Genomic DNA, 26,720 nt, shown 5'->3' on the forward strand with positions numbered 1-26,720 from the left:
TTACAAGGACACTCGCTCCAAAAATACCCTTATTACCCAGCAGACAGATGTTTCGGCCTAGCAGCACACAGGTTTACAGCTCTTATTACTCCTTTAATCAGGAACTGTGTATTCAACTCTAATATTAAAACAAACCATTACAAAGCTATTCTGCTCTGTGTCCAAGACCCAACCACCTTTTATGTCTGTTAAAAATGCTAAAAAAAAACCTAACTAAGCCTCTCAAAACCCTAACCGATGTCTGTTTGGCATCTCTTTACCACCGGCACCTTTAATGAGTAAAATATAAAACAACCAAGAGAGCAGTTAGCTGGAGCTGAAACCCTTTGGGGTATAAATGTGGCTAATTCACCCCCCCACCCTCCCCCCCCAGCCCCATCAGCTGTAGGCACAATTTACCTCCATGGAAAGAAACTTTTGAAAATTTTCAATGAAGTCCCCAAATTTTAACCACTAAGAAGAATCCACGAGTCACGATGATGCTAAAAACATTAAGCCGTGCCAGTGAATTTATTCGCTATTGTTTTGTGTACTTCTCGGTGCGGGGCAGCTACAGGAGGCCCGAGCCTGGCTGCCGGGCCGGGCTGCGGGCGGCGGCCGAGGGCGACACCGACCCCTTGCCATCCCCGACCTGGAAGAAAACGAACAAGGAGACACCTCTGACAGCGCGGGTGCCACGCTGCGGCTGTCAGCGGGCGGCAAGTTCTCCCTCGGGCAACCCTCCTCTGCCAGAGGAGGCCTGTGCTCCCCCGGCTTGGTGCCACGCCGCCTCAGCGCCTCTGAGGCCGCCATGAGGAGGCGGCTGCGCGGGGAAGGCTAAGGACAGCAAGGGCGTCTGGGACCGGGACAAGCCCCTGCCAAACCGCCGCCCTCCCCTCAGCCCTCAGCCCGCCGCCATCGCCATCGCCCGCCCCTCAGCCCGCTCCCTCACAGCGGCGCATGCGCCCTCCCCCGCCACCGCCTTCCCCCCATGTCGGGCGGCGGAGCGGCGGCCTGAGGCGGCGGGAGCCAGGTGGGTCCAGTGCCGTCCCCACGCCCCCCGCCCGCAGCGGCGGCCGCCGCCGGCGGGGAGCACCGCCCCGCTCACCCCTTTCCCCCCCGGCCCGTCAGGGTCGCCCCGCTGCCGCCGTCCCTCGGGGCCCGCCCCCGTCGCCATGGCAGCGCGGCACGCCCGGCGGCGGCCCCTCGGCGGGGCGGCGGCCATTTCCCGGCCCCGAGGGTCCCGCTGCGCGGTGGGGGCCCGGCTGCTCGGGCGCTCCCTCTCCCCCAGGCCTCGCCCCCGGCCGCGGGGGGCTGTCCCCTCCCGCCCCCGCTGAGGTAAGCGACTGCAGTGTGCTCAGCACGGGCAGAAAAGCTTTAAAATACGCTTCCTTAGCTAGCGACTTTAAGTTCTCCAGCAGCTCCACGTTTTCTGCTCGGTGACACCCAGAGCAGAAGCCCTCCGTTAAGGAACAGAGACCCCCAGACGCCCCTCTCTGCCCCCCGAGGGGGTGGGAGCTGCCCTGCTCCCTCCGGGGGGCTCGCCCGGCACCCGCAGCTCAGCGCAGCGGCCTGTGCCCCCCCCTCGTTGGTAGCACTGCGGGGTAATCCAGCCCTTCCTGCCAGCCTTTGCTAAATTCCGCGGGGTTCAACCTCCGCCCAAGGCGTACGCCTGTCAGGGACTGAGAGGGCTGCGGATGAGGGCAGGGGAGCGCGGCTTCTGTAGGCGATACCTGCGACGGAAAAGGGACTTGGCAGCAGCGTCTGCGTGTTTGGTGGCCGTTATACCCTACCTCTAATCGTCACTTCGTCACCTTCGGAAAAGGCAGCTCATCCAGTCCCCTTTGGAGTTGAAAAGGCAGACGTGCCTATGGCATATTCTTCAAACGCAGGATACTAATTTTTAGATGTAGCTATTGCTGCTTTTGCCAACAGACTGTAACTATGCTCTTCAGTATCCCGAGAAACAATTACCTGCTATATTAGTAATCTAGACTTAAGTATTTCCTTTTTGCACAGCTCCCTTGCTTTTCTGTTCTTCGAAAGAGCCGTGTTTTCAGGAGGCCTGCACCTCGATTAGTAAAACGGAGCACCACATCTGTGGAGTAATTAATCCCAAAAGAACACGTACAAAATAAGTATTTGCAACTACGTATCGCCTGAAAGCATCTTCCCGTCTCTTGTTTTGATCAGTAGTTTGTGTACCACATGTGTGTTACTTCCACGTAGGAGCCACACGTGCAAGACAACAAAGACAAAATAAGTTAGGGAGAGAGTCTTCAGGGCCAGATACTGTAAGAGTATAACCTCTGTGATATAATTAGCAATGTAATCCTCTCTCGTTATGTGACTGCTTGGGTGGCAGCATAAACGGATCTGAATAGATTTCTTCCCCATGTTTGAGTAAATACTTTATTCATTGTAAATCCAGTTATACCACTATGAGTATTTTTTGTAACAGTAGTAAAATCACAAATGAAAGCCATGAGTAGAAATTGTGAAATCTGACATGTGAAGCTAGTTGCTGGGAAGGAATGTGCTACAAATACTATAAAAAAAATGGATTGCAAGTGCTCAGATAAGGTGCAAGATTGCTTGTATCTTTTTGGATTTTGCTAGCTGGCAAATACATTCCCTCTTTCTGGCAATATATTCCTACTTTTCTGAATGGAGAATACAGTTTGCTGGCTTACTTTAGTGTTTCTTTCTCCTAGTATGTAATTCAGAATTAAAGGCTGACTTGTTTAAAGAGACTCAGTTCAACTAGGCAAGGTAAGTTTCTCATTTACTTCAGCGGGTGACTCAGAAGAGTCCCTGGTTGGGTATTTTTCTGCCTTGCTGCAGAGGCTGCTCAGCTGCTGCCTCCCAGAGCTGTTGCAGACTGCCACCCTCAGCCAGTTCACCTGTACAGGAAAATTAATACCTGTGGCTCCTTAAAATAAGTACGTTTCAAAAGGAACTCAGTCTTCTCTTGTTACAGCCACGTACGGTTAAAGACCACCTGCCTACTCTAAGCGGTTCATTGAAGGTCCTTTCCCGCTGTGTGAGGAAGGGTCCTGCCCGCAGCGGAGCTCTGTGGGAACCCCGAGCAGCTCCGAGGTGCAGCGATCTTCTGCCGTCAGCAGGGACACAGTGACGCCCTGCTCCTTCCTCAGACACGTTGCCTAGGCATAGGTTTTCCGTTTCTTTGTGAGACAAGATTCAGGCTCCAGCACTGCTTAAGCAAATGTACAACAAAACGCCAATTATGCCTGACCTTGTATTCTGTAGTTGTTTTTCCAAGAAAATACAGAAATTTGTAAACATTTTTACTCCTGATCTCGGGTAGCTTGTTATTGCTGAAAATGATGAAAACATAAAAACATATCCATTTCCTCAGTTTTCTCTCAACGCTGGAGTTTTTCTTGGATTTAATTCTGTCACAGGAACACGAGGGAGATAGAGCCACCTGCAACTCTTGATCTCTGGCTACTTGGATTAAATTCCCTTGACCTTTTTGGTTCTTTAACTCAAACAGTTCCCTGTGTTACGGAGCTTGACCATTTTGTTCCTTAGCAAAAAGCACATGATAAAATGCCTGAAAGGACTGTCTGCCTTAGTGCTGCTTATTTTTCTTAACATTTCCTCGTTTCTTTTACTTAGTCTGCTGTTTTTGAACAGCTCAGTTTTATTGTGCATAAACTCGACAACCGTTCTGCATACCCACAGCAGGTCCAGTGTTTCTTAGAGACGATATGTACGTTAAACAGTGCTTTTGCAAAGGTCATCACAAATGGCCTTCATATATGGTAGCTCTTCAGAAGTTCTAAAATTTGGGAAAGGATTTCTTCCTTACTTCTCTGTTTTCCAACAGCCTGACGTGTGACGGCTATTTCAAAGGCAGAGCTACCAACCCCAAGTAGACCGTTGCTGGACGAGGGCTTTGCAGCCGCACGGGTACCCCTGTGTCAGATATTGAGAGAATGAGCTCTCGCAAAGCAGAGCTAGGCAGGGTTGCTACAGCTCTCCTTTCCTTTTTATGGCTATATCTAGTTTAAGTTGTGAATTTTTCTTTCATTTGAAAGACTGTGGCTACAAAGAGGTTCTAGACTATTTTCCTAGCCTTGCAGTCACCCTCTGCGTTGCAAGTCCATTGAATGACCTGCAAGTAATACCCGATAAATGTCTTCAGTTTTAGAACTGGCTTTTGAATCGAAAGCTTCGTATTGCTATGCTGCCTTTACCTAACATTTCACTATCTTTCCATTTTATCATTTATTGGCAATTTTAGCTAACAGGGGAACAAACAGAAAAAGAGAGACTGTCAGAATTACAGAGGATGAAAGAGGATAGGGATCCCAGGTGGGCTGCTGCTCTGGGATCTCATTAAGCAGCTAAACATGTATATTTATCTCACAACTGTAACACTGCCGCTGTAGTCGAGGTCTGCCAAAGATAGGCTGTGACCCTGCTTTTCTGTTTGCTTTGCAGTGGTACTGCATGATGCTTTAGGGGCAAAAATAAATGTCTATATGTGTATACGTATAAAATCTAAAAGCAAAACTTACAAAAAGTCTTTAATAACATTTCATACAGTTTTAAAGTTGCACAAAACTAAAGCATTGCCTGCAGTATTTCAATACAAGCTGAAAGTAAAGCCACATTGAGCGATTTTTATTATCCAAACCATGAGAAGAGCAAAAAGCAAAAGGCAAAGCTGGAAATGTCCAAAGCCAGCTAGGAATCTAAGTACATAGTTTGTACTAAATTAAAAATAACCTTAATGTAAATTAGGTTTGAGTAAATTTTTTTAGAATAGTTTTGATGTTTTGATTCTGTCTACGTACCAGTGAAAACAGTGCAGCCTAAGCAATGGTCAAACATTTTAATTGCATCCAGCTCCTTATGAGACGATTTAGAGAGTTTTCTACCTGCCTAATCTGATAAATTAGTACCTGAGGTCGCGGGACAGGTGGATTTGCTAAGTCTGCTGTAAAGTAGCCATGAGGCAGCCCATGCAGTGCAAGAGGAATAAGCTGCCAGAAGCCTAGTGATCCCGTTCTACTTACCTAAAAAGCTTGTTAGTGTCTTTAAACGACAGTCACAGTTCAACAGAATTTTCCAGAGGATTTGGGATTCTTCATTTTGTTTAAACAGGAAAATGCCGAGCGCAGCGAGATGAAGATTATTAGTTTAGTCACTAGCATCCCACCTACTGTGTGTATTCTTTCCTTGGAAATGGCAAATTATTTCAACCTAATGGTTAACTCCCCCAAAAAGTCATCTCAGTTAGCGCAAAGCCTTGTCTTGACAAAAATATGATGTTTGAACAAACATGTTTGGCACCAGTTCCTGGAACTAGCTAAACTTTGCAGATCACTAGAAAAAATTAGTTCTTTAGCTGAATAAACTGCCATTAATACCAAAGAGTACAAATGTAGGAACAGATATAAGGGGCAACCCAGCAAACCTCTTAACACCTACAAACTGGTACAGCAGATTGCACCGAGAATCCAAACCGTCCAAGAATTACCCCCCTCTGGAATCAAATAGGTAAATAGTGTTATTTTATTATCCATATGAAAAGAAACACTAAGTATGTAACAGCTTCTCAAATGTGAGCATTTAGAATGCTCCCCAGAAGAGTATGCTTATATTAAGAATGTAATTTAATTAATATTTCTTAGTTATCCAAAGCTGCTCTTTGTTCTTTAGTCAACTAAAAAAAAAAATGCTAACCTCCTCCATGTCCTCCTACAAAATGTAGGATGCTCCGTTTGTTTAACACATTTTTTTGTGTGCTGACACTTGAAAAATGCATGCGCCCCTTTACTCTCATTTCTTAGATTCTGATTTCTAGAACCACTTCTGTAATGACTACGAACGATGCGTGATGAAACCAAGAAGCGATGCTGCTGTCGGGGAGATCTTCAGAGAGGGAATCTGCCAGTGCTTGATCTGAGTTGGGAGTCAGCCCTGCCTTGAGCAGGATGTGGGACTAGCTGACCTCCAGTGCTTTCTGCCCTACATTTTCCGTGATGCTAATACAGGTTCCTACGGAATTAAGTCCCAGGAAGTCGACAGTGCGTTCTGCTGGGCCTCTAAAGCAGTGACTTTGGTTACTGCTTGGGGTCCGCTCTCACAAATACCTGAGTGAACGCCTCATTCGTGTGCTCACAGCCCGGGGCTGGGGCAGTAGGGCTGCTCACCAGTTCTTGTGACACTGGGACCCGCGAGGACCAGGGTTGGGGAGGCTTTGAACCCTCCAGTTCCACCTGCAGGCTGGGGGAGCTGCGGGTGCTTGGCACCTCTGGAACCCAAACGTCTACCACTGTACTAAAGAAAGATGTGCAACCGAGGATTTTAGGCTCCACAACCTGTTCGGGTTTTTAATTACTGAAGGCGTGTTGTTTTCCAAAATTGTGTACAAATCTTTTGAAGCCCCATTAAAGGTTTTTTCTTCGTACGAACATCCATACATGTATCTAAAAATGATATTTGCTGCTTACTAAAACGACTGGGTGAAGTTTAGTTCACTTTATTTTTTATTGTCCCTGCAAGATTAGTAAGAAACTGGGTGTGTAATTTTAAGGATTACTTTGTTAATTTGTCTCTGTTCTCAGTAAATTACCTTTTTTATAGAAAAGAAGTTGGATTCTTCTTCCTTCCGATTTTTATTAGCAGTATACGGCAAAAACCTGACTACAAAATTGTTTCTGAAAATTAACAAAAACAGTTTAGTCCTGTTATATGCTCCATCTTTCTATTAGCCAAAATTAAGGCAAGTGTTTAGCCAAGATGATATTTCTGGAATTAATAAGGTTGAGTTGTCTCCTGTAGCTTGCTCTCCTTGCTTGTTTAAATAATACACATCCACAGAAGCTTGCACAAATATTTTGTTTCTAAACAATTGGGAGACATTTTTAATGATGAGCAGTGAGTACTGCTTAATTAATGCTAGGGATTTTTTAATAAGACGTGCAGGGAAAGTGATGGAAATAGTTGAAAGCCTTTTTTTTTTTTTATTTGTCAGCTAATAGTTAGTGGTTGAGATTGATTTAGTAAGATAGAATAAAATATTGCATCCTATTTTATTTAGCTTGTTTTATTATTTTATCTGGTATTTACTGAAGTCGTCAAGGTCTTTGCTTTGGTTTTTAGTAGATTACATCCTTTACGTTCAGATGAACTTATTTTTGTTACGGTTTTGAGATACTGCTTTTACTGCAGTTAATTACTACTCAATGTAAATACTTTGCTGATAATCTGTGCTTTATTGGGTGAGGAAAAACAAGGTTTTGTTCAGGGTGTAACCACAGATAACAATGAAACATTCCTCTCTGATATTCTTCTCATGGCATTTCAGAATTAATAATGTATTAGTGTAACTGTCATTAATGTACCTTCACAAAATTGTCTCTGTAGCTATGTGCTTAGTTGTCTGATGCATGTAGACACGCACATATCTATCTATACTGGGGGTTGATAGTAGGAAAATGAGGTGAACAGAAAAAAAGAGGCGGAAGAGTCAGTTATTAAAACAGCAGCTTGACGTGGCCTGTTTGCCTCAATCCCTTGAAAATCTAGGCACACCCAGAAAGCAGTTTATGGGATGATTATCTGCAGAGTCCGTAAGGCACTCTTCATACAGTCTTAAGAAAAGATAGTTACTGGCTCCTCCCAGATTACCATCACGAATCCAATTAACTACAGGAAATACCGCGGCAACATCATCCACCTTCTCTTCTGTAAAATGTGAACTCCCTGCAACGCGCTTCTTGGGGGCGATACCGCAACAATGAAGGGGTCAACAATCACTTATTCTTTTTGCAGGGTAACAGGTAAGGTATTAAATTGAAATTATTGAAACTCTGTTAAAACTCACGTAAAGTTGCTGTGGTTTTGACTATAGGAGATTTAAAAATAATTCCTCTTAACTTGCAGAGTTCTTTTTTAAACTTTTCCGCTTCTGAAAGCTGTTAAAATGCATTATGGACAATGCTTCATTCTTTTGTATGTAGTCAGTCTTACAAGTCTGATAGCCTCTTAGTAAACATGATATTCATGATCAAGAGTATCTGAGTCACCAGTTTTGTTTGCAGAACAGTTAATATATTCATTTTACACCATCTCCTTTATAATTCTCAATAATAATTACTGGCTGCCAGCCTGTTCAAGGTAGTTTAAAATAACTTCTGTTAACTATTGGGTTAACGCTACCAAGGAAAGCTGAATTGACTTAAACAACATGAATCAAGTCAATTGGTAGAGCTGTCCATCACTTTAGCATGCCATTTCTTGCTATTTATGTCAAAAAAATCTATGAATAGCAAATACTGACTCACCAGAGCAACACCTACATAATCTTCTAATGAATTATATTCTTTTGTCTCTTTAGGACGTGAAAGCACTTACAGTCCTTCTTAAATATCAAACTTAATGATTAAATGACATTCACCTTTTACTAAAACAGATGGGGAATATTTTTTTCCCGAAGGGGGAAAAAACACATGCAGAAATAACAAATCCGTTCTGGTTGTGGTCCCAGTGCAATCACTGGAGTTTTACAACAGCCGTAGTATTGTTCTGCTCCGTGAATTACATCTCACTAAACTACCTGGTCTTCTCGCTGTCCTATATCTTTGTGTTTATTTTCTTTTTCCTGTTTTGTGGCGTTTGCTTCTAGGTAGCAAACATTTTACGTTTCAAATAAGCCTTGGGAGTTGAGGTGCGTGCCTCCCGAAAGGTGTGTGCTCAGTGCTAAAACTGCCTTAACTGGAGCTTAAGTATTTGTGAAATATGTAGTATCGGCGAGCGTTTTTACTGATCTATACGTTAGAACAACAACCTTTGCATTTTGTTTCATTATTCATAATTTAACAAAACCCAGTTATCTACCATTTTTACAAAACTTTACAAATAAATGGTTGTTATTCCCGGCAATGTTAAAATTAGATAGTCTGCTGTAATTTAAAACACAATTTCCTTCACCAGTCCTTCCTGTAGAAGTGACTAACGGTCTCAGCAAATTTAGATTTTTCTTTTAAAAACTCCCGCGATCTGGCAATCTTAAAACATTGGTTTTAAAGCCTGAATTTCGAGACCACTTCTTTAAATATAAACAGTCCTCCTTACACTATCGTGTATTTGCTTAGTCTTAGTTATCTAAGTTTAGTTATGTATCTACAACGTTGTAATTAGTGCAGTTTACAGAACTTTGCGTTTTGGCAATGAAACTTTATCCCGTGTGATCTTATCTTTAGGCAGATACCCTGTGGACTTCTGTGGGGCTGCTCCCAAAAGCAAAGCTTCTCAGGGAGATACGCACCTGCGGAATCGGGCCACGGAATAAATTTTAGAGGTGTTACCTGAGTGCTTAGGTGCTGAGCTGACACGGTCCCTTACCTGCCTCTGTAGTCGGCTACCCTCCGTTAAAAACTTGGCGACCGGGTAGTTACTTACACGTGGCTGCAACAGGGAGAAAACAAATTCACTTTAGAAGACAAGAAAACAGTAAAAATAACATCAAAATCCTATGTGACAGGCATCAGCGTTTGCCTATTGTATGCATGTATTTGAGGTTTAAAATAGCGTTCCTTATACACTGGTATTTTAAAATTGAAAGCTGATCCAAGCTCTTTTTTCATGTTAACGCATAAAAGTAATCTTTTGAAATGTGTGGTCGGCTGCCGTAGCCTTGTTTACCGAATCCACACGAGTCTGGCGAGACAGGACCCCGCTGTCCGTAGGTAGTTCGGCAGAAGCGCAGCGGGGAGCTTCGCCAAGGGCATTACCCTTCCCCCTGAACCGCCCCAACTGGAACCGTTCCAGCCTGGAACGCGAGCTCTTCTCTCCCTTTCGAAAACGCGTTGTGAAGTAAAAGATAATAATTGCATTTCTTAAATAACCATCCTGACTGCTAAGGTGGAGCGGGACCAGCGTCTTCTTGTCTCATCGCTTTTTGGCTGTATAATTGTTTTCTGGCTGCTAAAACGCTAGACATTGCTCCTTTCTCTCATTTCGTTCTCGGGGCAACCTGTAACTTTACGAGAGAGGAGTGCTTTTGTTCCAGAGGAAATGCACGTGGACAAGAGTCTGCTTCCCTCCTTAAAAGAAGGTGGCTGAGCCCGCGACAGCGCGGTGTCCCTGTGCTGTCTCCTCTGCGAGAAGGTCACCTCCTTGCCCGTAGGAAGCAGTGAGTGACAGCTGTCACGTCACCAAATGCAACACGTGAATAATCAAGGGGGCACCTCAACAGGATGCAAAAAATATTACATCCTTTCTGTTAGGAATTGGTCTGCTCAATAGTGGAAAAAAATAATCCACCTCAAAAATACATAGAGACATCAAAACAAGTCTAAGATCCAGGAGCGGACCTCCTGAAATGTCCCCCTTAGTGCCTGACATCTGGCAGCATATCACGATTTCAAGACCCTTGTTCCCTCGGGCAGTGTGGTACTGCTATTTCCTTCAGTCAGCCAACAACCCAGTCGTTATTTTTACTATGTTTTGCTTCGTTAGCTGTGGTGTTTACGCACGCTTCATGACATCGCTTCCTGTGATAAAGCCTAAAGAGATGCAGCATCACCTGAGACACCGTTCCACTTCTTGAAGGGGGAAAACGGGGATTAAAAGAGCAGCTTCTTTGCTGTCATGGCGATAGAAATGTGGGCCAGAGATAAGGGAGAGGATCTGATTAAGGTGGTGTCGGGACTGCCACGAGGCACGTGACTTGGCTCCCTCACACCGCTCAGGAGGACCATGACCTGGAATAACGCTCCAGGCTTGGGTTTGTCTCCAGCAGCTATCAAGTGCTCGTGTGATGAACAAAATGCCGAAGAGGACCTTTTAAAAACTATCTGGGACATAGAAGAATCGGGAGAGAGTTGTTTCTGTTAGCCAAGCACTATTTTGACTTTCAGCACTCTTTTTTATCTGTGCAGGAATGTAATATCCCTCTCTAGTAACATCAACACCGAAATCGTACTTCCTCTCTCGAATGACAACATTTTCCATCTGTTTGAGGGAGCGCAGTACAACTCTGTGATTTGTCGCAAACTTACTTTTCTTTTCTTTTTTTTTTTTTTTTTTTTTCAGAAACCAATATAAGGGAATCGGTCACGTTGATCGCACTGTGCAATGCAAAACACCTGTCAGGGCATAAATTTAGCAAGCCGAAAGGCAGGCAGACAAAATATTTTAAGTCAATTGGAACTGCCTGGTTATACAGACCAGGAGATAGGGATTTGCTGTATCTTTGTTAATAAAACTGAGGGAAGGCTAGTTTGTTACGCAGCAAATAACCGCTTTGGTTACTTCTGCCGTTTAGAACAATCTGTGGGTGTATTATCTTCTGCCTGAATCTCCATCTCTTCCCTTTTCGGTTAAGAGGCCTCGTTTGCCTTAATTCTGATTTAAAAAAAAAAAAGAAGTTTTCGATGATAGAAATGTCTCTGATATTTCATCTCATTTTTTCTAACGCTTGAGTGCAAGGAAATAGAAAACCTAAAGAGTCATACTGGTGGGGATTCTGCTGCCCAGATAATGAGACATGTCTTTTTCAAATGCTTGTCTATTATCCGGACAAGCTATTAATACTTTTTTTTTTCCAACTCTATTAACTCTAAAAAGAATTTCTGGGGGTAAAATAAAGTTATTTCTTTAGCTACAAATTTTCCTCTGATCATGAAAGCCATCCCAAAGTCCGCTGGAAAAAAAAAAATAGAGGTTTTGGAGCTTCTCCAAATAGAATGCAATTATATGCAAGTATTCCTGCATATTTATTAAAGGATCGGCGTTTGAAAGTGCAGAGTCTAGTAGCTGAGTAAGAAATGCTCCAGATACTCTTTAATCTCTATCAAGATTCATCTTAATTCATCTTCTTCTCGATATGTTTACGTTCGAAATGCATTTCTGAGCATCACGGAAGTTCCAAAAGGCCTTTTGGCTTTCACAACCAACCGTAATCCTCGCCTCTGAGGGGGCTGATGGAGCAGCATTAGCGGGTTATTCACGTGATGTGTGTTCCCGTCCCACCTTTACGCATCTTGGACAGGGCAGAGCTGCTCTAGGTGACTTTGTGGAGTACAGCCCGCTAGCATTATTGGAAGACTAATTTATTCAAGTACGTGGTAGGTAATGTAATCTCTAAATGAATGAAATCCTATTTGACTCTATTTAAATATTTACTTTAAAAACAATTATGCAGAGTTATAGATAAAAGGTAGACAATGAGCAGCAAGCAGTTAACACCACACTTCAACGCAGCCCAGGACTGTTATACCGCCTAATCCCCACAATGCCATTTTATTAATATTTTTTTTTTTTTTTTTGGGCAAATCTGTCTTTTAAAACATTATTTGTGCTGCCGAATCCTAATACTGGTTTTGCAGAATTTGGGACCTAAGGTTTGTCTATTTAGTAAAGTTTCCATAGTTATACATACAGCAGAGACCTACTTAGTTTGGTATAAAAAATGCTTTTTTGTTATACTTGCAACTATTTTCCTACAGAGATAAGAGAAGCAGGATGGTAATCTTACACTGGGTAAGAATTTGCACTCAAGATCCATGTAAATGGTTTATTTAAACATCACCGTGACCGATTAATATGTTCACATTTTCAGCTTTCCTTTACCTCCCTTTTTGTCAGATAGAAGGTCTTCAGAGCAGGACTTACTGTGTATTAGAAATTATATTAAAGCATGAGAAAAAAAAACGTTTTCTGCTTAGACAGACTCTTGCGTTCAATTTTCTTGTTAGAGGAGAATCGTTACGTATTTGACTTCAAACTTGCCAACGGAGTGAAAACGAGGAGGGGAGGGAAGGGAGCAGAGAACGCATATAACTCATGGACAGGCTGCTTGGCAAGCGTCGACGAAAATTACAAACAGGGGGATCTAGAAATTGTGCTGCCATGCCCCTTGCAAGATTGCAGTTTGAGACCTCTGGCTGTAGGTTTACTTTCAGGAATTTGAGAAAATCAAGCTGGCATTACATGAAACGCTTTGAGTTGAGTGATTCCTGGCCATCTGAAAGACACAGTTCTGAAGCACGTAATCGGCCAAACTCTAGAGCTTGAAACACCCAATCGACTAAACTTTTAATTGGTAGGACAGTCAGAGAGGCCGTTGACTTTTAAGATGACTGCACACCAAAAAGAAAGCACAGTCCATGTTGTAGAATCATAGAATACCGTGTTGGAAGGGACCTCAAGGGTCGTCTGGTCTGACCTTTCTTGGCAAAAACACCGTCTAGACAAGGTGGCCCAGCACCCTGTCCAGCTGAGTCTTAAAAGTGTCCAGTGATGGGGAATCCACCACTTCCCTGGGGAGATTGTTCCAATGGCTGATTCTTCTCATTGGGAAAAATTGTCCTTTTGCGTCCGATCGGAATCTCCCCTGGAGAAACTTCTACCCATTACCCATTGTCTTCTCCGTGTGACTGCGCGTAAAAAGGGAGTCTCCATCTTCTTTATCTGTCCAAACCTTCAGCAACTCTCTAACCAGGTGCCAGGTACTCAGCTTTATTTCGCATTTTTGAGCTTCCGTTGTAGATTTTCAGTGAACGTATTCCTGTTTCCACAGGTACCGCCATGGCTGCAGGAGTTCTGCTGCAAAATGAGCTACCGTATTCTTCGTTGCTAGAGAGCAGTGTACATCTTGCAAATATGAGTTCAGGTAATACTTTTTCTCTGATACGCCATTCATAAAAAGTACTTAGAGAAATTCTGGGAAAAAAAAATAATATTTTCCATAGAAAATTAAAAACCCCGGAAACATTGGCCCCAATTATAAACATAAAGTGTCTCAAACCAAACGGCGTTACTTTATCATCACCACAATGTGGTAATATGTCTCTTTAACATTCATATTGTCAGATCTCTTAATTGAAGAAACTGTGTGATTTTTGTGTTCAGAAACTGCCTAGCTCTCTGAAAATAGAAACAGGCCTTCAGCAAAGTCCCCTTTCTAATAAAGCATTTAAACTCTTGTAGGATGTCATCCTCTCTTACTGTTTTGGGTGAGTACTTGCAAATCCTGCTAGATTCAGTCGGAAAATAATGATGTGCAGCATTTTATTTTGCTCATTTCTGGCCCCACTGTCATTTGATGTATCCTGAAGACAAGTTTCTGGGAAGAGAAGGAGAAAAAGCATTAAATATGAGGAAGCAATATAATTAATTAGAAAATATTTTTCACATTTCTTGGATATAGGTAGCACTTGAAATAGCCTTTTTCATCCTTTCTTCCACCCTACCCCCAAAATAAAAGCGTATTTAAATACCTCCTCGCCTCTTGCTGCCAGCTTTATTGTTGAATTAGAATAGTCAGAGTTTTGAGACAACAGCTAACAGAGTCAGCTTTAATGTTTTCCTTTTCTCTACGACATCCCTGCTGATGTTTCAGGCCCGGTATCTCCAGCAAACCTTACCGCGGCTCCTTAGGAGCTGGGGCGCAGTATTTGAAATTCAGTCACTCGGTTCCTCTTCAGTACCTAGAGGAAACAGTAGATTTTTGCCTGATGAGTTTTTATCAGAAGAGAGCTTTCTCTTAACGCAGATTCCTCTGTAAAGTTACTGGTTTTGCAGTACAAAAAGAAACAGAGTATACATATAGCTTTAGGAAAAGCAATGTGATTCATTTGCTTATTGAACAAAGTTTTGGTGGGTTTTCTTGATTTCCGCAGTCTCTCTCTTCAACGCGCAGTCTCGTGCGCAGGCAACGGGGCGACAGAGTTTATTTAGCATCGCTGTAGTCTGTTCTCCACCTAGCCGCATGGGAATTTTGCGCTCCTGAGAGCGTTGCGATCTTTCTGGCCAGCTCATTCTCCGTCTTGGCACACTGGAAGCAAAGTGGGAGGCAATTTGCCACCTAATATCTACCTTCAAAAGCCTGAAGCACTCAACTGATACGTCTTCTCCTCCCCGTCATCTGCTTTATCTGTAGGGCTAACAGCTTTGCTTAATAAAATAGCTGCGCCCTGAAAAAATATATAAAAATAAGCCTTTTGTTTTGAATAACAAATTGTGTTTTGTTAGAAGATATGAATGGTCCAGAGCGAACAGTCTACAATTCATCATGTACTGAACAATTTCAGTAGGAACACACTAATCCCAATCATTACAGAGCTAATGATGCATTTTGGAGCGACTGAGTGGAGGAGGAGAGGTGGTTATGGAATGTTAAACCAAGAGGTGGGGGAGTATAATGTACTTACAGATTCCTCAGGAAGCAGAGCCTCCAGCTACATTTTGATTGTTCTTTTGACTCTCGCATTTTGTGTCGTAGCGAGTTCTGAATGCGCGTTATTTACAACTAGCTCAATGCTCGCATTGTTTATGGAAAGCGTTTTGGTTGTTCTCAGTCCGTTTTCAAAATTATCTGCTTGAAATGCGACTATTTTCATCAAGCGGTGGTACAGTTTGTCCCAAACAGACTCGATTCCTATCGAACGGAGCGGTCCCGAGCTGGCAGCGGCGCCTGCACTGTTAGTTACTATGGAGACAGCTCAGCCCATGCTGACGAGCTGCTGGAGCGGGCGAAGGATGCTCAGCTCTCCCCAACTTCAGCGCCGAGCAACTTGAATTCCCCGTCAGTGCGTCCTCAGCAGCCTTCCCAGACGGTAGCTGGGGCTGCTCAGTCATGCAGGGTTCACCCCGAAGGCGGTCGGCAGTGAGTATTTTTAGCAACTTTTTCCAGGGTCGGAGGCATTCTTCCTCCGATCCCCTTCTTCGCATAATCCAGAGGCGCCGGAGCTCAGTCGTAGAGCTACTCTCGTCATCGACTCACCGGGTTATGGTGGCCGTATCGTCTCTGAGCCCCGAGGAGCTGGACGCAACTTTTCCTGAAAAAAAAAGTAAAGTACTTTTCCTTAAAGTTGGCAGTTCTGTGTATTTTCTTGCTATTAAATTAATATACTTTTGTTCTGTTAACTATCTTTTATATAGATATGCATAAAATACCGGGTCTTAATTTTTCCCCGTGTTTTATATTTTGTTAACTGATTCCTTATTCAAGGATTAATATATGCTTTTCACTCTACCGGCTCGGTTATAAGGAACAGATACAACAGAAGCACACGTTCACACATACACCGAGTATACGGCGAAGAAGAATTTTCCCTTTCAGGTGGAAGAGGACTGTGACCTTTTGTTCTGTTGCAAAGGATATCACACACCTCTAACGTCATCAGAAAAAACGAACTTACTCCGCGAGAAAACAACTTCTGCAGTGACGCAAGAAATTTTTTCCCCTCAGAATCCTTACTTTGTGTTGAAAAACGAGCCTGAAGTGCACGTTCCATATATTTATGCTGTTTGTAGCTTCATCAATTTAAGGTCGAACCTTTTAAGGTGGAGACGAATTTCTAAGCTTCCTTACGAAACGTGGGTTTTTTTCCTGTGTTCTAGGGAGTTCGAGGCGTCCGACAGCAAAATACACGAAAGTAGGGGAGCGCCTTCGCCATGTCATTCCTGGCCACATGCAGTGCTCGATGGCGTGTGGTGGACGTGCTTGCAAGTACGAAAACCCGGCTCGATGGAGTGACCAGGAGCAAGCCATTAAAGGCCTCTACTCTTCTTGGTAACCAGCAGCATTTAATCCCACTAAATGTAGCCACATTGATCGTGTTTATGTAAAAAGAGAATTCAAAGGAAAATAATGACCTTTTTTTCTTTTTTTTTTTAAATCAGCTACTGCTAAGTTAAGCATAAAACATAATGATGGCTTGATTCAGAATTACAGCTTAGCAGTAAACCATAATGGCTATTGTACGTAGCCCAGTAAAGATGATGAAAGATTTCTGTTGACTTACAATAAGTCTGGCTCAGATCCAAAAGAATAAATACCTGTCTGCCATGAATTATAAAAAAACAAAACAAAACAAAACCAAACCATTCCGGGTTATAGACAGTTCTTGCTAAGGTTTCAAATGCAAATTAATTAAAACATGTTCCTAATAGGATTTAAAAGTAAAAACATCTACTGAAGATGAACTAACAGAAGGTGTGTGTTCCAAAACATATTCCTGTGCAGTAATATTCACATGAAATGTATCTTTACATTCTTAACTGATTTTTTTGTAACAGCAAAAGCATACAAAACCTTACAGGGCCAGAGAGATTTCTAGTCAAAGGAATTTTTTAATATGTTCGTTGGCCTGGCATTTCAACAGTTCTAGTAATGGTCTTTTGGTATGTCCCATCTGTATCAGGTTAAGAAGGTTTATCACTAACACTAATAGAGTAGAATTTTTTCAAAAATTGCTTCTAGTTGATCAGCAAGTTATTTGTGTCTTTCTTGAATACGACATAGTATTCTTATTTTGGTAGATTCATGCCCGGGAAATTATTAATAACAACATTATTTTCTACTTTTCTAATTTCTCAGGATAACAGATAACATACTGGCTATGGCTCGACCCTCAACAGAATTAATTGAAAAATACAACATTATTGAACAGTTTGAAAGGTAACAAATTTATTCATTGTTTATTGTGGGTATTACCAGTGTAATTCCTGATCCATTTTCTCTTTCGACGTAGATCGGGATTGTTGATAAAGATCCTTTCATTTTAACAATATACAGGTAAAGATTTATCCTCCACTGAGAATAAATGTGTGTTTCAGAAAAGAAGGGATAATGAGATTTTGGCTGCATATAATACTTTGACTCATCTGTTCCTTCCTTAAGATGTGGCATAAAAACCGTAATTAACCTCCAGCGTCCTGGGGAGCACGCGAGCTGTGGGAATCCGCTGGAACAAGAAAGCGGCTTCACCTACCTTCCCGAAGCTTTTATGGAGGCTGGAAGTAAGTTCACTCCTGCTGCTGCTCCTCATTAAGTATTGATTTGGGCACTTAACGATATTCTGACTTGAATTCTTGTGCGTTAAAAGCAGCTATGCAAGAAACGTTGCACAAAATGGGACGTAAACATGAAACTTGGCAAATATAATCAAGAGTGAGTAACATATTGTTAGGATCGTGTATATGTAGGGTGAGATGGAGGGTTTATGTTCAGGTGTTTGGAATAAAGAAAGGACAACAGCTACTTCAATATTTCTTTTTCTTCTGAGTTCACAAATATATAAAACGTTAATGGTGTTTCAAATTCTGGTACAATCCATGTTTTCTTATCTAGACCATAAAAGGTTATTTCATTTGAGGACATCTGTATCGACAGTATTTCTGTATTTTCATATGACGGTGAGATGAGAAAAAGCGCCTCTCTGTAGGAAACAGCTTTTGACTGAAGAAGTGCTTTCATTTCTAAAAGGAAAAAATTACCCTCTACCTATATATAGCTCAGTAATTTCTGTGTGAATCACTCAGTTTTGTTACACCTCTTACATTCTAGCTGAACTTTAGTTTGACAAATCTTTCCTAGCTTCGTGTATTTATCAAATTTCAACAGCAAGCGTCCACTGGAATGGGAAAACCTCTTGCAAACAATACGTACTCACATTCCAAGATCCCTTGTTCGATTTTATACTATCGCTTATTATTAGTCATCTCTCCTCTGCCTATAGTCCTGAAAAACTCACATTCGGCATGGCAGAAGATAACTCTCTCTCTCTCTTTTTATTTCAGTCTATTTTTATAATTTTGGGTGGAAGGATTATGGAGTGGCATCTCTCACTACTATACTTGATATGGTGAAAGTCATGGCTTTCGCCCTGCAGGAAGGGAGGGTGGCTGTTCATTGTCACGCAGGACTTGGTCGGACAGGTATGTGCTCTACTGCATTTTGGTTTTCTAAAACTGCAAAACGGTCTCGGGTTATAAATGATTCATAATTGGTTTAGATTCTTTATCCTTGCAAGGTGTACACGTATAAAATGGTTAAAAATGCTAAACAAATCTGTGAAAATCATCTGAATGTCTAGAGGGGATCAGCTTTAGTATATTAAAAACAGAAACCCGTCAGGTTAGAACATTTTGAATCTGCGTAATAATTCCCTGTTACAAACAAATGGGACAGCTTCTTTTTGATGGGAAAAATTCCCCTAGTACACCTGCATCGTCCACTATTTGTGAGACGTTTACAAATGTGCCACTTGTCGTTAGATCAGGTGGGCTCGGTCGAGCAGCTAAAATCTCACGTACTCCTTTCAAGACCTTTTTGGCTGTGCCTTCCCGTGGAAACCACCGTTGCTCCCGCGTTCGTAAATGGTGGAACTCTTAGAGATGCTGTGGTGGGAAACCAGCTCCCACTGACAGGGTAGTGAGAATGGGTTTGCTGTCTTGTGGTCCAGCGACTACAACTATACTTAGGTAACAGCGTCGCCTAATAGAGGGTGTGAAGCCTCTATCTTTAGCTATATTATTTTTTTTATCCTATAGTTCCACCGAGTATTTGTTTTGGACTGAGAGTTCTTCAACTAATGCTTGTCTTCATATTTTCCAGGTGTTTTAATAGCTTGCTACTTAGTTTTTGCCACAAGAATGAGTGCTGATCAAGCGATTCTTTTTGTCAGAGCAAAAAGGCCTAATTCTATCCAGACTCGAGGGCAGTTGTTGTGCATCAGAGAATTCACTCAGTTTTTGGTTCCTCTGAGAAACGTATTTGCGTGCTGTGAGCCCAAGGCACACACAGTGACACTGTCCCAGTACCTGACCCGTCAGAGGCACCTGCTCCACGGCTATGAGAGCAGGCATCTCAAACACGTGCCAAAACTTATTCACCTGGTTTGCAAATTGCTGCTAGACTTGGCTGAAAACCGACAAGTGATAGAGGCGGAATTGTTAGACATACCGGATCTCTCCGCTGAAATTGAAAAGACTGTTTCTCAGCTGGTGTCCACCCAGCTAGACAGAGAACTCGCACGGCAGGACAGCGATGCGTCGGACTCCTCCCACACCCACTTGTCCGCTTTTGAGACCCAGGATTCTCTTTTCTCCCTGGGACATGAATGTGACCCTCTTTGGAAAAGAAGGAATGCTGAATGCCTCCAGCCTCTTACCCATCTGAAGAGGCGCCTAAGCTACAGTGATTCAGATTTAAGGAGAACTGAGTTTCTTCTAGAACAAGGAGAAACCGCATGGACAGTACCTGCTCAGATACTGCTGTGCAGCAAACTTAAGCAGAACAGCGGTGAGGAGGGCGAACAAAAGCCACAGCTGGATTTAAACAAAGAAGCGTTGGTGCGTAATACATGTATGTTCTGGAGCCAAGGGAAATTTAATTTGGATGGACGAAAAGACGGATCCTCACTTTACCACAGAAGGAACTCCACCAAAGAAGTACAACGCAGCAGAACCTTTTCTTCAGGTCTAGCATCTATCCACAATACCAGGGAGCCTGGAACACCAAGGCATAAGTTTGCCAATGAGGTTGGTCACAGAAAAGACCACAAGACTAACATGTATGGCAGAAGAGTCTATGTCTCCGAGGACTCTGATTCTTCTTCTTCTTCCAAAGTGAACTTTTCCATTGGATACGAAAGCCAAGGTAGCAAAGATGTGTCAGAGGCAATTCCACACATTGTTGTGCAGTCAGAATTAAGTTTGGAAGCCCGAAGAGTTTTGGCAGCGAAAGCACTTGCAGATATAAATGAATTTCTGGGAGAGGATGAAGTGAAGCAGAAGGTAGAAATGTGGCAGGTAATTTTTAACTCGATTCAATATTACGGGCTCTGCATATTTCACCTAGGCTAATTCCTAGAAGGGCAAAAATGCCACCATGTGCTTTGAAGTGGCCCGTTGGGCCACCAGTGTATACTGTTGGTTCAGTAAATGATTATATTTGGCAGTTACGGGCCAGTTCTTTCAAAGGCAAGCAGAATGCACCTACAAATTTTGGTCTCTAGCAGGAGATTAGAACATAGTTTCTGGTTGTGTTCATTCATTTACTAACTAATGACAATTGATGTAATTATCTGTGGCTGTAACTTGGCTACTGGTAGCATAAAAGTCCTAGAGATTTTAAGGTAGAGCTGTGTTGGTTTTAAGCAGAGCCGTCTCAGAAGTCATCAGAGGATTCCGCGTGTAAAAGTAAAATAATTTAGTGGAAACTTAACTGCTTATCCTCAAAACCAGATCCTCCTCGCAATGTTTGCTTTGCAGTTGGAATCCAAAGCTGTTTTATGTATTCTAGGAGATAATTGGGAGGTTCTGAGCTGCACTGTTTATGTCATGTGCAAGAATCGCTTGTATTACTGCTGATTCATGTTGATGCTTTGGAAAAAACTAGAAAAAAATTTTTTTGTGACTCTGAAGTCTTGTTTTTTTGCGGAAAGGTAAACAGCCAAATACTGCTACAGTCAAAGAGGATGTCGGCAAAATTAATAGATGATGCATTTTCAGGGTTTTCTTGTTTTGTTTTGTTTTTGCTTTTTTAAGAAAGAACTGAATTCTCGAGATGGCGCTTGGGATAAAATCTGTACCGAGAGAGATCCTTTTATCCTGTGTAGCTTGATGTGGTCCTGGATAGAGCAGCTGAAAGAACCCATTATATCCAAAGATGACATTGACATGCTGGCAAAAAATTGCACGGAATCACAGGACGCACTTTATTTACTGAGAAAGGTACATGTGTCAATTCATTCTTTAACTGCCAAGTACATTTTGTTAATGCGTGTTAAACTATTGATGTATGGCTTTTAGGCGAGGGAATTGAACTTTTAAAAGGCAACTTCGGTCTCTTTGAAAATCAGAATGAGGATTGTTTTGGTATTGAATAGTGTAAGTTGTAATCAATACTGTGACGATGAATATTAAAAGAGAAATACCAGATATGACCTTTGACCACCATTCATAGAAGCTCAACTTCAGCATATTTCCCTGCAAATTCTGCAGTTTGAGATCCAGAGGCAAAGATGAGAAACTTTTTCTCTGTGACTCCATCTATGGCTTTCATTAACGTCACATCAGGCAGCTGCGCTCAATGGTTGTGCTGTTTGCTGTGCAACCACGTTAATCCATCAGCTTTGGATGAGCTGGGGCAAGGAATAGGAAGAATTTGCCAATTCAAGGAATCAGAAGCCAGGGCAAATTATTCTACCTAATTCAGAACTGCGGCCATCTGTATTCTGAAATTCCTACGAGAAACAGGTACTTCTGATCCAAACTGTTTAATTGTGCTTTCCCCAAAGGGCTAGATGAGGGGTAAATTTAAAAAAAAAAAACAACCCCCAAACCCCCCTCTTTTCTTGATCTCTTAATTACACAAATTCATTTCCTAACTCTCTGGGAATTCTTTGTTTCCAAAGTATTTATGAGGAAAATAGGGCCCCTTTTAACAGCTTCCAGATATCCAAGAATACACCTTCAGAACTTTATGTGCAGTCACCATCTTCATGACCTGACATTCAGAATTCCCAAGTTCATCTAAAAATGTCATATTTCTTCCTGACGCCTTCTTCCTCGCTGTCGGAGTTTTAACTTTCTAATTGTATTACGTAAAAAAATAACTGCTGGACACCTGTTATAAATGAATGGGAAAGGAATAATAATTATGTTTTTTTTTTAATTTAAAATGTTCATTTTAGCTTACTTAATCTTAAGCTATATTATTTCAGAATCACAGCATAGTTGAGTTGGCAGGGACCTCTGGATATCTTCTAGTCCAACCGCCCTGCTCCAAATGGAGTCAACTAGAGCAGGTTGCTTGTGTGTTGGATGCCCCAGTCCCTTAATCATCTTTGTGGCCTCTCGCTGGACTAGTTCTAGTATGTCAACGTCCTTCTTGTACCAGAGCTGGACCTGGCACTCCAGATGTGTCACCTCAATTGGCCTCTAGTGCAGCCCAGGATGCTCTTAAGCTGCCTTGACTGCAAGGGCCCGTTGCCGGCTCGGGTTCAACTTTGTGTGCGCTGGGACACCCAGGTTCTCCCTGCTGATCCGCTCTCCAGACAGTCAGCCCCCGCTACGTACGGGTGCATATTTACCTGCCCTTCCCAGAAATCCCTCAAGTGTTAATTGAGTTTTCACTGATAAGTGAACTGCCAGCGCGGAGATCTGTCTCCCTTGGAAAAGGGCCGGGAACCAGCAGCCACAAAGATACCGTCGCTCACTTTGTGCATCCTTGCTAGCACTGCCCAGGTGTCTTTCTGCAAGCTTCCTTTAATGGCGAAGGAGATCTGGTAGGACGGAAAGATGCAAATCATCCTGTGTTAATTGGGGAAAGAGCCCTAAACACGCATAGCTTCTTGGGCTGAAAAGATCAAATCTCACTTTTTCTATGCCGATTCACATGAATGCTACTGGTTGTGTAGGGGACCTTGAAAAATAAGTCTCCAGCTGCATGCCTGACCTCCTAGAAATTTCCAGAGCAGTTTGTGGTACGCTACAAGGGAAGAGTTTCTCCCATCACGACGGAAATAATTATGTAGAGGCTCTTTAGGCTTGGGAAAATTCCCTCCCCAACTCCTGCACCTCGGGGTTTCAACACAGGAAGGCGCAGTCTGATAGTTAAACAGCGGTTAACAAAAACGGAAAGCGAGATGTTTTTCAGGAAAATATTTCTTCTAATGAGCCGCTGATCCTTTTACCCGCCAGGAACAGTGTCAGACCATCCTTTGTATTTTACACTGCGTGGTGAACTTGCAGACGCTCCCAGCCGACGTGGAGGAGGCCTTACTTGCTCGTGCTATTAAAGCTTTCACTAAGGCAAGTAACCATTTGTCCCTGACATCGCGTTTAGTTGATTTAAATCACGAAGGGTGAATCGACAGAGCAGGCCTCTGTGAGAAAAGTTGCAGTAATTCCTTCACACTTAGTGTCCTCCGGCTTATCTGTTTCGGAGTTTGCAGTTTATAACAATCGGCCTACATAAAGGATAGGAAATATTCTCACCGTAATTAAATTCTGCCACTACAGCCTTAATCTTTTAGTATCTTTTTTTTTTTTTCTGTTTCTGGATCACTGCCAATTCATGGACTTCTTCAAATTAGGGAAAAGATAATTTTTAAGCGGTGAGAATAATTAGTCACTGGGAGTAGTTTACCAAAGGCCTTGGTAGATTCTGTACTACTTGGAGTCTTTCCATCAGATTAAATCATTTCCTGAAGTTACGCTGCAATTCAAGTTATGTTTCGGGCCCTTAGTATAGGATGTGTATAAATAACTTCTGCTTTTGGAATCATTTAGTCACAGTGACAGGTGAAGCTTGCTGTTGCTCGGCTCGGAGCTGCTTTCTTCTCAGATTCGGCGGGTGAAATGATTTGAACAGCACGTTCATCCCGCTGCTTCCTAATCTCTGCCGAACCTGCAGACGTGTCACCTGTTAAAACACTCACGGCATTTCTCCTTCTGCTAGTTTGTTTTAACGTCTGGTCAGCATAAAGTTGGAAATACTTAGCGTTAAGTACTCCAGTGTGACGCGCATACTTTCTTTGATAAACCTTAAAACTTTTTTTTTTCTTTAAAATGGTGGTTATCTACTTTGCATTTTGCCGTGTGACATCTATTTAACAACTGAACTTAAATTTCTCCCTTTTATTAGACAAGCTTCGACTCTGAAAATGGACCATATGTTTACAATACCTTGAAAAAAGTATTTAAACAAACGCTGGAAGAAAAAAGAAAAAAGCTTAAAGAAGGAACAGAGAATTCCTCCTGATACCTGCACAGCTATGCCGAAGAACTAGATGGGCCTACCAAATTATTTTGCATTTTCCAGCTACTGTATTTTGTGCTGTCTGGCATGATTTACCGAACTTTAGGTAATACTAGTTATTAACAAAGTATTTTATTTTTTTAGAGGGAGTTTTAGTGACAATTGTTCTATCTACACCGTTGTAAAGAAGAGCTCCTGTGTGACCGTACTGTAGCGTTTGGGTTCAGGTACTGTGCTTTTATGTTGTGAACCGCTCTTGTGGTTTCAAATGTATTTATTGATTTAGAAACCTCTGTCATTGGCAAGCAACGTTATTTTCAAGTTACACAGTTGCCATAAGTTCAGTGCCATGCTACACAAAGGTTTAATAGATGGAGTTAATATTTATGTATCATCAAGTGCGTTTACGTTCATGTTATTTGATTTTACTTTGCAGAAAATAAACACTGACCGAACTTACTAAATTCCTCTTCCTTTTAGAAATTTTAAAATAAGACTAAGAGTAATAATGAACAGATTTTGAGGTCTCCTATTAATGGCAGATAATTTTTTCTTTTAGATCTCTTAAATAATTGTCACCAATGTGTTTCTAAAAGGTGTTGCAGTAAAGAAATACATGAAGTGTATTAAGTTATCAAAAGGCCTTAATTTAGACTTTTTTGGCTAAGAAAGCTTTAAAGTGGTTTTGACAGAATATCGATTGTGGCATTGTAAGTGATTTCAATAAGAGTAAAATTATACCTTATTAGCTAAACTTTTATAGATTTTATTTTAAGGGAGAAAAAACAATTATCAAAACTTAGTAAGGTTCTAATTCAGTCCGTACTTATGCGAAGCAAAAACTTACATAAATAAGAGTTACATAATACAACTAAAAAATAGAAAATTATGTCAAGAAAAACTGCCCATCCAGCGAGATGGCGGAGGGGGATCTGTCACCGCCCCAAGCCCCACCCTGGTGTGGCTGGCTTCAGTCCTCGCTGGTGGGACGGAGCAGGGGGCTCATGGGGCGGGGGGGCCGTCGCGGCTCGCTGGAGGGATGGAGCAGGGGGCTCATGGGTCGCGGGGGCCGTTGCGGTGAGCTCTGGGGCTGGAGGCCGCTGGGCTGGTCCTGCTGTCGGCGCGGGGTGGCCGGAGACGGGCTGCGGGGGCGTGGGGGCCCACGGGAGGGTGGCCGTGCTGGTGTTTCTGGCCACGGCGGCGGTTGCTGGCGCCGGGTCGATCGCTGCGGGCTGCCGGGGCGGCTGGTCCAGCCTTCTGGGTGCGAGGGGCGTCCGCCGGTTCCCAGGTGGGCTCTTGAAGCTGCCGAGGAGGATCTGTGGGGAGAGGAGGTTGCTGAGGCCTCAGCTGCAGATGGGACACGGGGACGCTCCTCCACAGCACGGCACGGCACGGCACGGCACGGCCCAGCGCTGGCTTCGTGGCTACAAGCAGCCATCGAAGGAAGCAGTGTGGGGAAAAATCGACGACTCACTGCATTTTCTTTCTCCGCCGCTTGATGATGACACAGCAGAGCAGTATTGTCAACGGCACGGAAACCACGACTGCTGCTGTGTCTACCATACAGCGCCTTCGCACGTCTTGGGGACAGACGACGCTTGCGGTGCTCTGCATCCTGTTAACATTTGGGATTGCCTGGCCGCCCCTATCTGGAGGAGCAATTCGGAACGTTAGTCCATCCTGCGCACCCCTGGTGAGCTTGCGGCACGTTGGATGTGGCCGGAGGGTCTCTGTGTCCCCAGTGCCGGCGCCTGGAGGCACACTCCCACCCTTTGGGACAGGGTGTCCCACCAAACAACACTCAGGAGAGCGTGGCGGGGAGCGCAGCTGCTTGACCAGTCGCTCCTTCGAGGGACACGGACAAAAGCCATCCCTGCAGCAGGCAGTGACACCCGCAACTCTCCCTCCCCGCGGACACGCTGCCACACCCCGAGGGCACGGAGTCAGGCCCTCTCAGGAGACGCTCGAGCCTTGCTCTCCCCTGCTGCCTCTTCTCCAGCACGGGCGCCGCCTGCAGCCGCTCCCAGGTTTCAGGACATGTCTCCCACTTAGGGACCCAGCCAGTCTGCTCAGTACCTGAGTCTGATCGATAAAATTCATACACGCTGCTGTGGTGGTGCTCTGCGGGCTTTGACAGCGCTGCCAAAAAGCAGAGAGGACAGGTAAAGGCTCAGCACGGCTCAGGCACAGAGGATGCAGGAGG

The 26,720-nt window shown here is 43.2% G+C and overlaps 1 protein-coding gene across 5 annotated transcripts; it reads left to right on the plus strand.

Annotated features, from left to right (window-relative positions):
* The first annotated feature begins 967 nt into the window (after window positions 1-967).
* Window positions 968-25,217, plus strand: PTPDC1 (protein tyrosine phosphatase domain containing 1). 5 transcript variants are annotated; one of them, XM_063348076.1, is made up of 10 exons: window positions 968-1,012; window positions 13,544-13,636; window positions 16,369-16,540; window positions 17,348-17,428; window positions 17,651-17,769; window positions 18,550-18,687; window positions 19,367-20,562; window positions 21,301-21,486; window positions 23,458-23,568; window positions 24,404-25,217. In XM_063348076.1, exons 2-10 carry the CDS (start codon window positions 13,552-13,554, stop codon window positions 24,518-24,520), a joined length of 2,205 nt encoding a protein of 734 aa, XP_063204146.1. In that variant the 5' UTR covers window positions 968-1,012; window positions 13,544-13,551; the 3' UTR covers window positions 24,521-25,217. The 5 variants fall into 5 exon arrangements, with proteins under 5 accessions (XP_063204146.1, XP_063204147.1, XP_063204144.1 ...); XM_063348077.1 differs by lacking the exon at window positions 968-1,012 and adding an exon at window positions 1,094-1,317; XM_063348074.1 differs by lacking the exon at window positions 968-1,012 and adding an exon at window positions 7,614-7,799.
* Window positions 25,218-26,720: the final 1,503 nt, after the last annotated feature.

Source organism: Chroicocephalus ridibundus, chromosome 10 (genome assembly GCF_963924245.1).
Source record: "Chroicocephalus ridibundus chromosome 10, bChrRid1.1, whole genome shotgun sequence".
Classification (NCBI taxonomy): domain Eukaryota; kingdom Metazoa; phylum Chordata; class Aves; order Charadriiformes; family Laridae; genus Chroicocephalus; species Chroicocephalus ridibundus.